Source organism: Diaphorina citri, unplaced genomic scaffold (assembly GCF_000475195.1).
Source record: "Diaphorina citri unplaced genomic scaffold, Diaci psyllid genome assembly version 1.1 scaffold1156, whole genome shotgun sequence".
NCBI lineage: Eukaryota > Metazoa > Arthropoda > Insecta > Hemiptera > Psyllidae > Diaphorina > Diaphorina citri.
The window spans coordinates 46,654-59,998 of NW_007378585.1; the positions used below are offsets into that span (position 1 = coordinate 46,654).

At 41.0% G+C, this 13,345-nt stretch overlaps 2 protein-coding genes across 5 annotated transcripts in view; both read left to right on the forward strand.

The window, feature by feature from the left end:
- The window catches only part of LOC103514496, a 17,230-nt gene extending 8,750 nt beyond the window's left edge, over positions 1-8,480 (forward strand). The window contains exons 2-3 of the mRNA XM_017446244.1: positions 6,883-7,078; positions 7,914-8,480. Coding sequence (XP_017301733.1) covers positions 6,883-7,078; positions 7,914-8,480 — 763 coding nt within the window. The remainder of the gene's footprint in view (positions 1-6,882; positions 7,079-7,913) is intronic.
- Positions 1-13,345, forward strand: part of LOC113469607 — a 47,197-nt gene that overhangs the window by 5,374 nt on the left and 28,478 nt on the right. For 2 of the 4 annotated variants that reach the window (XM_026827452.1, XM_026827451.1), the window contains exon 2: positions 9,782-9,871. In XM_026827452.1, the coding sequence (XP_026683253.1) occupies positions 9,795-9,871 (77 nt within the window). In that variant the 5' untranslated portion in view covers positions 9,782-9,794. The remainder of the gene's footprint in view (positions 1-9,781; positions 9,872-13,345) is intronic. The other 2 variants (XM_026827453.1, XM_026827454.1) reach the window with 1 other exon arrangement.

Here is a 13,345-nt window from a genome sequence, read left to right on the forward strand (position 1 = left end):
TTATCTGATGATAATAATAATAATAATGGACGTAATAATAGTATCTATTATTATGTCCATATTATCCCAAACTCAGTGGTGTAGTCGTTAACGCGTTGGACTTCGGATCTGGAGGTTGGTGGTTCGAGTCCAAGTGTCCAAGTCGATTCTTAACATTTTATCGAGGTGTACGGGGAAACGATACGAGTATTTCTGACAAACGGCCCGGTCCACAAGATGCGTTTTTTGTAAGAGATTTGAGAGAGGGAACTGTAACTGCTAGGGTCTTATCGCCCCGAAATCGAAGAGAGAAGGAAGACAGGATAGGAGCAGTAACTGCTAGGGTCTTATCGCCCCGAAATCGAAGAGAGAAGGAAGACAGGATAGGAGGAAAGTCAGCCGTTCAGAGAACGAACATTATCCATTCAGGATAAAGGACGGGCTAAAAAAATTTCCGGAGGGACGGGCCCAGCTTGTTATGCTATACTGGGAACGAACTAAATTATCAAAGGGGACTTATTGAACTGCGATGGAGAGAGAAAGAAATCTGAAAGACAGAAACAGGGAGAGAGTGAAGAAACTGAGGTACGGGGATGATTTAAATAAGGGTGAAGAAGAGACCATTCAGGATAAAGGACGGGCTAAAAAAATTTCCGGAGGGACGGGCCCAGCTTGTTATGCTATACTGTATACTGGGAACGAACTAAATTATCAAAGGGGACTTATTGAACTGCGATTGAGAGAGAAAGAAATCTGAAAGACAGAAACAGGGAGAGAGTGAAGAAACTGAGGTACGGGGATGATTTAAATAAGGGTGAAGAAGAGATCATTCAGGATAAAGGACGGGCTAAAAAAAATTCCGGAGGGACGGGCCCAGCTTGTTATGCTAAACTGGGAACGAACTAAATTATCAAAGGGGACTTATTGAACTGCGATGGAGAGAGAAAGAAATCTGAAAGATAGAAACAGGGAGAGAGTGAAGAAACTGAGGTACGGGGATGATTTAAATAAGGGTGAAGAAGAGAGAGGGAAAGAACTACGAGTGGAAGAGAGAAAACGGGAGGGAAAGAGAAAGATAGAAAGAACAAATGCAATTGAGAGAGAAAAAGATAGAGACTGAGAGAGAGAGATTCTCACTCAATCATTTCGAATGTTCGAAACTCAAGTTGACAGGATTTGTAGCATGTCACAAAAGAAAGAGAGATAGGAAGGAGGGGATGGGAGTGAGAGAGAGGAAGGAGGGGAGGGAGACATACCACAAACCAAAGAAATTCAGATATAGGAAGAAAACCGAGAAAGAAAGAGACAAATACATACATATACATATAGATGGAGGAAAAATGAGAGAGGGAGAAAAACAAAGAAAGGCAGAGAAAGAGAGAGAGAGAGACATGTCACAGGCACAGTTGAGTTGTCCTTTAGACGGAAAATTAGACAAAGATATCCCGAGGAAAAGAACAAGATAAAAAGAGATATAAAGATAGAGAGACAGAGAGAGAAAGGTGTTGGACAAGGGCCAAAATTAGTGTTGGAATGAATAGTTGTTAGAGGGTGCTGAGTAGTGGCAGAATATGAGATGCTATCTTGTCTGGTAGCACTCAAAGTACCAGGGCCTTTACTAGGTTCCAGATCCTCAAGTAAGCAACAGGGATCCAAAACACCAGGGCCCTAAGTCAAGACCCTATTTTGCAATTTGTACTTTTCTTTGCAAATTTGGCGAAGATTTCTCAGACTAAAATGGACTAAGAAGCTAAGAGCCAGAAGTTCAAAAAACGCCCTTACGAGAAACTCCAAAACCAACCATTCGTAAAGTTTTGGTAAATAATACCTGTCACTAAAGTTGGTGATTTTTTTAACTTTAACTCAATTTTTATTATTTTTTTTTCTCAATCAACAATATACATCAATCCAGCTCCATCATCAAAACCATAAGGTTTCAAAAGTCCAAGTCAAGTCATGCTTAACACATTCGAAATTTATGAAGGAACAATATTTGTGACAAGCATTAATTGCTTAACACAATATTTTTGATACAGGAAACTATAACAACGGAGATATATTATGTCCCGAAATTGAAAAAAATTAAAACTCATCGAGAACATCGAACCCTCGACCTAGCGCTTACAAAGTAGGAGTGCTCTCACTGAATCTTTGCAGTTTGAAATCGCCGCTTCCTCGGGCCCTACCAGCTCGACGCTATAGTCTGTTGTTATTAGCCTAAGTTGGCAAAAAAAAAATCCTTTGATAATGTCCCCTTTTGCATAAATTTTCCCAATCGAGACGTCCCCTGGTATGAGAAACCTCTGATCGACCAGATGGATCGTATTTCGTATCTGAGAGATGTCAGACATATTATAGCATGGCAAGCGGCATGCTACAACATTACGAATACTTATTGACGTCATCACGGAGTGGATGAAACATTATTATTAAACCCTCACCATCATCTCCAGCCAACGTAAATAATAATAATACAGAAGAAACTCGATTATTTCAACAAATTGGGACCAGGAGTAGTTGAAATGATCGAGGTTAAAATGATCACGGCCCTTACAATGAAAGGTTAAATGAGGAAAAAAAATCTGTATAACATTCGTACGAGCAAAATAAATGCGCCGCAGCCAAAAATCTGTTCACAGACCACTAATGGACTAATGCAATATGCTCATTTACATAACTCTTTGCCGGTAGTAAATTAACATTGTAAGACGTTTATTTACACGTTTAAACCCTAGTGTAGTTTACTACATGTTGACATATGGTTTTATTAGCACAGTTTTCAAGTTTTTTGGACGTAATTGTCCGACCTATAATGGGTACTTCTCCTTTGTCTCGTTCGGAAAAACAATTTTCCAGGCCATTCCATGAGTTAGTGCCGTATTTAGGGGAGAGAGGGTGCCAGGGCCAACTCTCGACCTTTTTTTGCCCATGCCGGACTTTGCTTTGGATTCAAAATTCCAAAGCAAAAGCTAAAAAAGAGTGAACTCCACAGAATGATGCATTACGGAATTGGACTCTGGCCAAAGATAACTTGTTGTACATTTTTATAATTGCTTTTTTTTATTATTATTTTTATTATTGGGTCAGAAACATTAACCCCAGCTCTGTCTACGGGTCGTTAGAATTCAACTAGAAATGAGTGTGAACAAACATTATTGTGTATAAGATTAAAGAACCTAGTTAAGTTACAAATTTAATCATCTTTTTTTTAACCTAGAGGGAATTGTAACTGCTAAGGTCTTATCGTCCCGAAATCGAAGAGAGAAGAAGACAAGATAGGAGAGAGCCAGCCGTTCCGAGAACGAACATTATCCGTTCAGGATAAAATCCGCCCCGGGCGGGAATCGAACCCGCGGCCTAGCGCTTACAAGGCTTTGCCGGTAGTAAATTAACATTGTAAGACGTTTATTTACACGTTTAAACCCTAGTGTAGTTTACTACATGTTGACATATGGTTTACAGGAGCGGCAGAATAATTAAAGTTTCTTTACTAGGGTCTACCTCATTAAGGGAAAATACATATAATAGGAAAATAATCGGAATCGAAAGGGGATTTTGGTACCAATCAATTTACCAAGAGCATTTTCTTGCTTAAGATCTATCTGAATTGACAAATTCCCAGATGAAAAACGTCTGAAATTGGACAACAGAGTTTTATGAAACTGAAGACCTTTTAGATCAAAAAGCTTTGCTCCTCGAAAAACTAGTTCATCAAACCGCTCATTTGCCCTCGAATCTTTTCCCAATTTCAGTCATCCCTTCCCGTCGCCTATCAAACGCTCACAATCACCGACTTTACCAGCAATGGTACCAAGGAGAATCGCCTCACGTCTCGTATTAACAATCCAGTGGACATCTTCAACCTGTTCAAATCCTTAGACACCCCTTCGGCCGATGGCAGCAAAAACGTTCAGTGGAAACCCTCCAACTCATCTGTAGATAGTAGGAGCTTTCAGTGGAGACCCTTTAACGGGGCGTCCGGTGGTGCTAACAGCTTCCAGCGGAGACCTTTCAACACCCCGTTCGGTGGTGCCAACAGTTTTCAGTGGAAACCCTTCAACACCCGTTTCGGAAATGGGAACAACAGTTTTTGGAAGCCCTTCAACACTCCCTTTGTAGCTGGCAGCCAAACCTTCCAATGGAGCTCCTTCAACTCCCCCTCCGTCAGTAAGACGTTCGAGTGGAAATTCCCAGACAGCAACGCGGTGACACCGACTGCCCCCGCCAAGTCCAGTTTCGACTTCCCGTCTAGCGACGAGCTGAATGATGAGTGGGGGAATAAGGTTGATGACGCGGACGAAGAGAAGCTACAGACGACACGAAGTACGGGTCTGCGCCAGACGAAGAAGTTCGTGCAGGCGTGTTTGGATGCGCACAACGGGTACCGGAAGAAACACTATGCGCCCGCGCTAAGATATAACACACAGGTTAGTTGACTTTTCCTTTTGAAGTTTCCCCTCTTTTGAAGCTCGTTTCCTTCCATTTGGGGTGATAGTACCTATACTAACCGAAGATTGCTCACAATAAGGCCAGCCACTCACTATCAGGTTCATACTTCATCTTGCATGTCCGAAGTTTCCCCTCTTTTGAAGCTCGTTTCCTTCCTTTTGGGGTGATAGTACCTATACTAACCGAAGATTGCTCACAATAAGGCCAGCCACTCACTATCAGGTTCATACTTCATCTTGCATGTCCTACCGTAAAGTAAAAGCTGAAAATCTTTCAATTACGTAAAGTAAAGCCGAAAATCCTTCGATCACCTACCGTAAAGTAAAAGCTGAAAATCCTTCGATTACGTAAAGTAAAGCCGAAAATCCCTTGCATGTCAGATCGAATATCAAATAAAATAAACTAAAAGGTATCAGGTAGACCTGATAGGCGGACCCTTTCAGCCGTACCTATCGCCCCCTTAAACGGACCGTTCCATTTGGGGTCTTTCGGAACGCCTTCAAAAATTAAGGCTATACTATAAATGGTCTTACCTGCTTTCTCTCTACTTAACCTACTAGTAATGGCTATAAAATGCTGTCGATGTTCCTGAAGCTTTTTCCAAAGATCAATTGAAAACTCAGCCAGCCTAGTTAGCTAAGTTGGTAGTGCGTCTGCCTCGTAAGCGCTAGGCAGCGGGTTCGATTCCCGCCCGGGGCGGATTTTATCCTGATGGGATAATGTTTGTTGTCGGAACGGCTGGCTTTCTCCTATCCTGTCTTCCTTCTCTCTTCGATTTCGGGACGATAAGACCATAGCAGTTAAAATCGCGATTTTCTCACTTACGCCCCTTTCATTTACGAGGGACGATCTGGGTGACTTTTATTTTTTTTTTTAATTAGGACCTCATAAGCACTAAAGGTGCCATTTTGCCCTGTGCGTTATTTTAGTGCCTCGCTTAGGCCGACAGTTAAATGAATTAAGAAGTTATCGGAAATTGATATATAGTATTACCCAGTTGATATGCCTTGTAGGTAGAGGAGCAATAAACTTGGATTAGGTACATACCTACATATACGAGTATTATGTTCACGCTACATAGGTAGGTAATTAAGTAAGTACAAACTATAAAACCTATATTACTATATTAGGTGTTGGAACGCGTGCATTATTGCATTATCGCCTCACTTACCATGTTAAAATGCAAGGTGAAAACTCACCAATCCATCAAAAACTTGACACCGAAAAATCAAACCGAAAACAACAATCACTTTCCTATACTATTATAGGAGTATTTTATGTCAGGAAATTTGTTTTAAGAGGTTTGACAGAGGGAACTGTAACTGCTATGGTCTTATCGTCCCAAAATTGAAGAGAGAAGGAAGACAGGATCGAAGAAAGCCAGCCGTTCCGAGAACGAACAATATCCCATCAGGATAAAATCCGCCCCGGGCGGGAATCGAACCCGCGGCCTAGCGCTTACAAGTAGGTCAGGAAAGTGAATAATTAAACGCAGAAACCAAAATAAGGTAGATACCTGCAATTCCCGCCCGGGGTGGATTTTATACCGAACGGATAAGGTTCGTTCTCGGAAGGGCTGGCTTTCTCCTATCTCCTGTCTTCCTTCTTTCTCCGATTTCGGGACGATAAGACCTTAGCAGTTACAGTTCCCTTTATCAAACTTCTTCCCACGATTTTTTTTTTTTTTTTTCAATCGAATAAATGGATACATGTGAAGTAGTCACTGACGAGATTTCCCCGTTGTGCCAAATCCACCCAACCTCAGTGGTGCAGTTAACGCGTTGGACTTTGGATCTGGAGGTTGGTGGTTCGAGTCCAAGTCATGTCATGAAATTTATCTAGGTGAAATAATCGGGGAACGATGTTTGTGACAAGCATTTAAATATGCTTAACACAATTAAAATTCCTTTTTTTTTCCTTTCAAAATTGCAAAATCCGCGAACATAATCACGAAATCCGCGAACATAATCGCGAAATCCGCGAACAAAATCGCCAAATCCGCGTAGGTCAGGAAAGTGAATAATTAAACGGAGAAACCAAAATAAGATAGATACCTAATTCCCGCCCAGGGTGGATTTTATATCGAACGGATAAGGTTCGTTCTCGGAAGGGCTGGCTTTCTCCTCTCCTGTCTTCCTTCTTTCTTCGATTTCGGGACGATAAGACCTTAGCAGTTACAGTTCCCTTTATCAAACTTCTTCCCACGATTTTTTTTTCAATCAAATAAATGGATACATGTGAAGTTGTCACTGACGAGATTTCCCCGTTGATTTCAGATCATCCGCTCAACAAACCCTACGCCATTCTCACCTCCAACAAGCTCCGTACTATGACAGGACCATAAGACCTTAGCAGTTACAGTTCCCTTTATCAAACTTCTTCCCACGATTTTTTTTTTCAATCAAATAAATGGATGTGAAGTAGTCACTGACGAGATTTCCCCGTTGATTTCAGATCATCCGCTCAACAAACCCTACGCCATTCTCACCTCCAACCAGCTCCGTACTATGAACTATCACCTCCACAGTACACATCCTACAGCTGGTCAGGACAGAATCCTCCAGCCTCCATCTCCACTGGAGGTGCCCAAGATATCTGGTCACTAATAAATTCACCACGGCAGGTATCTAATGGACAAACTGGTGTTAGGGTAAGGAAGACTAATTTCTAGTTTATTAGCTTTTATTTATCTAGACAATTTTCTATAGTTTATTTTTAGTTGGCTGGATACAAACGGAAAGAGGAGCGGCAGATTTTTTTTTCAAGAGGTTTGACAGAGGGAACTGTAGGTAACTGCTATGGTCTTATCGTCCCGAAAATCGAAGAGAGAAGGAAGACAGGATAGGAGAAAGCCAGTCGTTCCGAGCTAGCTTTTATTTATCTAGACAATTTTCTGGTTTATTTTTAGTTGGCTGGATACAAACGGAAAGAGGAGCGGCAGAATAATTAAAGTTTCTTCACTAGGATCTACCTCAAAGGGAAAATACATATAATAGGAAAATAATCGGAATCGAAAGGGGATTTTGGTACCAATCAATTTACCAAGAGTATTTTCTTACTTAAGATCTATCTGAATTGACAAATTCCCAGATGAAAAACGTCTGAATTTGGACAACAGAGTTTTATGAAACTGTAGACCTTTTAAATCAAAAAGCTTTGCTCCTCGAAAAACTAGTTCATCAAACCGCTCATTTGCCCTTGAATCTTTTCCCAATTTCAGTCATCCCCTCCCATCGCCTATCAAACGCTCACAATCACCGACTTTACCAGCAATGGTACCCAGGAGAATCGCCTCACGTCTCGTATTAACAATCCAGTGGACATCTTCAACTTGTTCAAATCCTTAGACAGCCCTTCGGCCGATGGCAGCAAAAACGTAACAGAGTTTTATGAAACTGTAGACCTTTTAGATCAAAAAGTTTTGCTCCTCGAAAAACTAGTTCATCAAACCGCTCATTTGCCCTCAAATCTTTTCCCAATTTCAGTCATCCCCTCCCGTCGCCTATCAAACGCTCACAATCACCGACTTTACCAGCAATGGTACCAAGGAGAATAGCCTCACGTCTCGTATTAACAATCCAGTGGACATCTTCAACTTGTTCAAATCCTTAGACAGCCCTTCGGCCGATGGCAGCAAAAACGTTCAGTGGAAACCCTCCAACTCATCTGTAGATGGTAGGAGCTTTCAGTGGAGACCCTTTAACGGGGCGTCCGGTGGTGCTAACAGCTTCCAGTGGAGACCTTTCAACACCCCGTTCGGTGGTGCCAACAGTTTTCAGTGGAAACCCTTCAACACCCGTTTCGGAAATGGGACCAACAGTTTTTGGAAGCCCTTCAACACTCCCTTTGTAGCTGGCAGCCAAACCTTCCAATGGAGCTCCTTCAACGCCCCCTCCGTCAGTAAGACGTTCGAGTGGAAATTCCCGGACAGCAACGCGGTGACACCGGCTGCCCCCGCCAAGTCCAGTTTCGACTTCCCGTCTAGCGACGAGCTGAATGATGAGTGGGGGAATAAGGTTGATGACGCGGACGAAGACACGATGACTCCATAGTACATAACTCCTCTCGCTTTGTTTGTTTGTGCGCATGCTTCTCTACGCATTTCTTGAACTCTGACGTCACGACTCTTTCTCATTAGAATGATTATGTTCGCGGATTTGGCGATTATGTTCGCGGATTTGGCAACTATGTTCGCGGATTCGAATTTTGGATATACCCGAATCGACATTTTGGATATTTGGCAAGCCTAATCTTAGTGATGGAGGTGAGATGGATACTAAAGTGAAATTTGAGGTACGTATATATTAGAGGTAGTAGAGATTAGTAGGTACTTAGGTAGCTATAGGTCTTCTTCTTCCTCATCTACTTCTTCATATTCTTCTTCTTCTTCTTCTTCTTCTTCTTCTTCTTCTTCTTCTTCTTCTTCTTCTTCTTCTTCTTCTTCTTCTTCTTTCTTGTGCCTATCTGTTCCGGATATTGGCTATTCTGACTTTGTTGGTTTGCTATCAAGAACGATTTATTCTGCAGAGCCCTTGTTCAACCATGTTCTCAGATAGGCCAGGCAGGAAATAGAACAGTTGCGCTTCACCCAAATATGACAGTCAAAGAGCAGAAAAAATGAGGAACAACGGAATTTTTCTTTTTCTTCTACGACTTCTAGATCTCTATATAAATCGATTTAGAAAACACCGGTAAATCTTGATCTTTGATGTCACGGCATACGCTCCCGTACACGATGACTCCATAGTACATAACACATAACTCCTCTCGCTTTGTTTGTTTGTGCGCATGCTTCTCTACGCATTTCTTGAACTCTGACGTCACGACTCTTTCATTAGAATGGCTTCTTCTACGACTTCTAGATCTCTATATAAATCGATTTAGAAAACACCGGTAAATCTTGAACTTTGATGTCACGGCATACGCTCGCGTAAACGATGACTCCATAGTACATAACTCCTCTCGCTTTGTTTGTTTGTGCGCATGCTTCTCTACGCATTTCTTGACTCTTTCATTAGAACGACTCTTTCATTAGAATGGAAAATAAAATTTAAATTTCCGCCTTTTACAGTTATTTTTTCGGATTTTTTGACCTCAGATTTGGATTTTTCACAGCCTTCTTCATGAAAATCGACCTTTTCATAAATTTTACCCAAATGCAACTGCTCCATTCATTAGAATGGAAAATAAAATTTAAATTTCCGCCTTTTACAGTTATTTTTTCGGAATTTTTGACCTCAGATTTGGATTTTTCACAGCCTTCTTCATGAAAATCGACCTTTTCATAAATTTTACCCAAATGCAACTGCTCCATTCTTCTCTACTTCTTCAATAATAGTAATAAAATCCTTAGTTTCAGATTCAAGATGTCTGCCACCAAACATGTCCACGCTCATCCCAGTCGTTTCCACGCCTCTCCCCACCCAGCCGCCGCCGTTTTTAGGTAAGACCCTCCCCTCCCATTAGACCTAACTACCCATTGAGAGAACCCTTTTTTTTTTCAGTAAAGTGGTGTACAATAAGAAAACCTGCCAGTGTTGATAAAATAAATAAAAAAAAAATAAGATGTTTGAAAGAGAGAACTGTAATTGCTAAGGTCTTATCGTCCCGAAGTCGAAGAGAGATGTAAGACAAGATAGGAGATCCTAGTGTTAAAATAGTAATAGTAATTATTATGATACCTAGATAAATAACTGTAATTAGAGTGGTTCCATGACTAGAAGAATCTCCATATCTCCAATGACCTTCAAATCCTTGAATCTCAGAAAATCAGTTCTGTTATGTGAGAGAATAAACATTTTCTTTTTCTCTTTTTTCATTTGTAATAATGGAATGCACTGGCATACATTATGCAACTTTTGCATGACACGGACGAGAAAAAAAGTTTGCAAACTTCGTCTGGAGTCTGAATTCTGGACGTGAAATGCTGCTGGATTATTGCATAAAGCTAAATCAAACGGGAGTGGGGGGGGCTTGTGTGACGTAAGACGTAATGTAATTGCATTCCTGGGCGACTTGGGTGAGTGCCTTTGTCAAGGTGCAGTATGTTGTCTGTTTTGTCCCTCCTCCTCCTCCTCCCCCTCCTCCTCCTGAAGTTTAGAAGAATTAGGTTATTCGCTTTGGGACTTTTGGAGATTTTCGAAAGGGTTTCAGAAGCTTGAATAGCTACTGGATTATTGCATAAAGCTAAATCAAACGGGAGTGGGGGGGGGGCTTGTGTGACGTAAGACGTAATGTAATTGCATTCCTGGGCGACTTGGGTGAGTGCCTTTGTCAAGGTGCAGTATGTTGTCTGTTTTGTCCCTCCTCCTCCTCCTCCTCCTCCTGAAGTTTAGAAGAATTAGGTTATTCGCTTTGGGACTTTTGGAGATTTTCGAAAGGGTTTCAGAAGCTTGAATAGCTAACGAGGCAAATAAAGTAGGGACCTACAAGTAGGTAAGTATTCCTTTTCCTTCTAATTCTGCCTCTAAAGCTGCGTCCACACAGAGTCGACGGCCATCGATCGACGACTGAAACCGTCCACACTGCCTGGACAACATAGATTCGCATAATTGTCTATTGACAGCTGTTGACCATGTGGGATCACAGCTCTTTAAGAGTCTTCTTCTTCTTCTTCTTCTTCTTCTTCTTCTTCTTCTTCTTCTTCTTCTTCTTCTTCTTCTTCCTCACCATGTGGGATCACAGCTCTTTAGGAGTCTTCTTCTTCTTCTTCTTCTTCTTCTTCTTCTTCTTCTTCTTCTTCTTCTTCTTCCTCTTCTTCCTCTTCTTCTTCTTCTTCTTCTTCTTCTTCTTCTTCTTCTTCTTCTTCTTCTTCTTCTTCTTCTTCTTCTTCTTCTTCTTCTCGTCCTTCTTCTTTTCCTCCTCCTCCTTCTCTTACTTTAGGTACATAGGTCGGTAGAATCGACTCAAAGACCTCCTGCATTAGGGTTACCAGATGATAATTTTCAAACGCAGGACATTCTAGTTGAAAAAGCGGGACATTTTGAAAAAAAGCGGGACAACTCGAAAATCGTACTAACTGGTTTAAAAAAAAAAGTAGTAGGTAACCTACCTACATAGAATTAAATAGGGGGTACCTACAAGATGACTGTGACGGCCACAGAGTAGGTATGCTGTTTTATTCCCGAACTTTACGAGTATTCGAATGATCGTATTTTACTCGTAATAATTGTACCTACCTAATTATAAGATGTTATTTAGATCACCTGTTTCTTTTCTCTCTCTTTTTTTACCTTTATACTCGTAACTGCGAACTCAAGCAAACAAAGTGTTAAAACAGATTACGATTATCAACATCAAAGAAAAATGGACAACTGGTTCAAAAAAAAAGTAGTAAGTAACCTACCTACATAGCATTAAATAGGGGGTACCTACAAGATGACTGTGACGGCCACAGAGTAGGTATGCTGTTTTATTCCCGAACTTTACGAGTATTCGAATGATCGTAATTTACTCGTAATAATTGTACCTACCTAATTATAAGATGTTATTTAGATCACTTGTTTTTTTTTTTTCTTTTTTTTTTCTCTTTTTTTTACCTTTATACTCGTAACTGCGAACTCAAGCAAACAAAGTGTTAAAACAGATTACGATTATCAACATCAAAGAAAAATGGACTCTCTTACTTTAGGTACATAGGTCGGTAGAATCGACTCAAAGACCTCCTGCATTAGGGTTACCAGATGATAATTTTCAAACGCATTTTTGATATTTTGACATTTTTGATATTTTGAGAAAGATGGCAGGACGCGGGACAAACCTTCAAAAAGCGGGACATGTCCCGCGAAATATATGGACGTCTGGGTATTTTTGATATTTTGAGAAAGATGGCAGGACGCGGGACAAACCTTCAAAAAGCGGGACATGTCCCGCGAAATATATGGACGTCTGGGAACCCTATCCTGCATGCTAGGGTAAAGTGATGTCTAGTAGAACAGCCGATTAACTGAGAATTGAGTTAAAGAGAAACTGTCCAGTAGGGACTGAACAGTGTTACGTAATTTAAAATGTGATTGCATAAAGAGAAAAGATATGTTTCTGCTGTTTCACGATCAAGTTCAATATTAGAAACAGGGTGTATAAACAAGAATGTGTAAGAATTATAAACAGGGTGACCGCGATTAGTTCCCCTTGGGTAGATATTTTAAAAATTAAAAAAAAGCAAATAGCAAATAGCTTCCTAGTGACCAAAAGACCTAAAAAAACACAACCTCGACCCAAAGTTGTGACCTCCGTTAGAAATTAACAACTCATCCCTAAAAGGGATTTAGCTAAAAATTGTAACAATGGAAGTCCTAAAATCGAAGAAAGAGAGGGGACAAGAGCAGAAAGGCTGTCTGCCTTTCGGAAATCGAACCTTATCTGTTCGGAAAAAAGTTCGCCCCGGAGCGGAGGGTTGGAACGATTGGCTCCTGTCCTCCTTCACTCTTTGATTTCGGGACGATAAGACCTCCACACACATTCCTCTAGCAAACATTTAAAAACATTACATCTCTATTTTACATTTATGTTAGGGAAATTCCCATGCTACTTTTTCTCGTTGAGAGCGCTGCTTGTCCTGTCCAGCAAATAGCTTCCTAGTGACCCAAAAGACCTAAAAAAACACAACCTGGACCCAAAGTTGTGACCTCCGTTAGAAATTAACAACTCATCCCTAAAAGGGATTTAGCTAAAAACTGTAACAATGGAAGTCCTAAAATCGAAGAAAGAGAGGGGACAAGAGCAGAAAGACTGTCTGCCTTTCGGAAATCGAACCTTATCTGTTCGGAAAAAAGTTCGCCCCGGAGCGGAGGGGTGGAACGATTGGCTCCTTTCCTCCTTCGCTCTTTGATTTCGGGACGATAAGACCTCCACACACATTCCTCTAGCAAACCTTTAAAAACATTACATCTCTATTTTACATAAATTGTATTTCTTA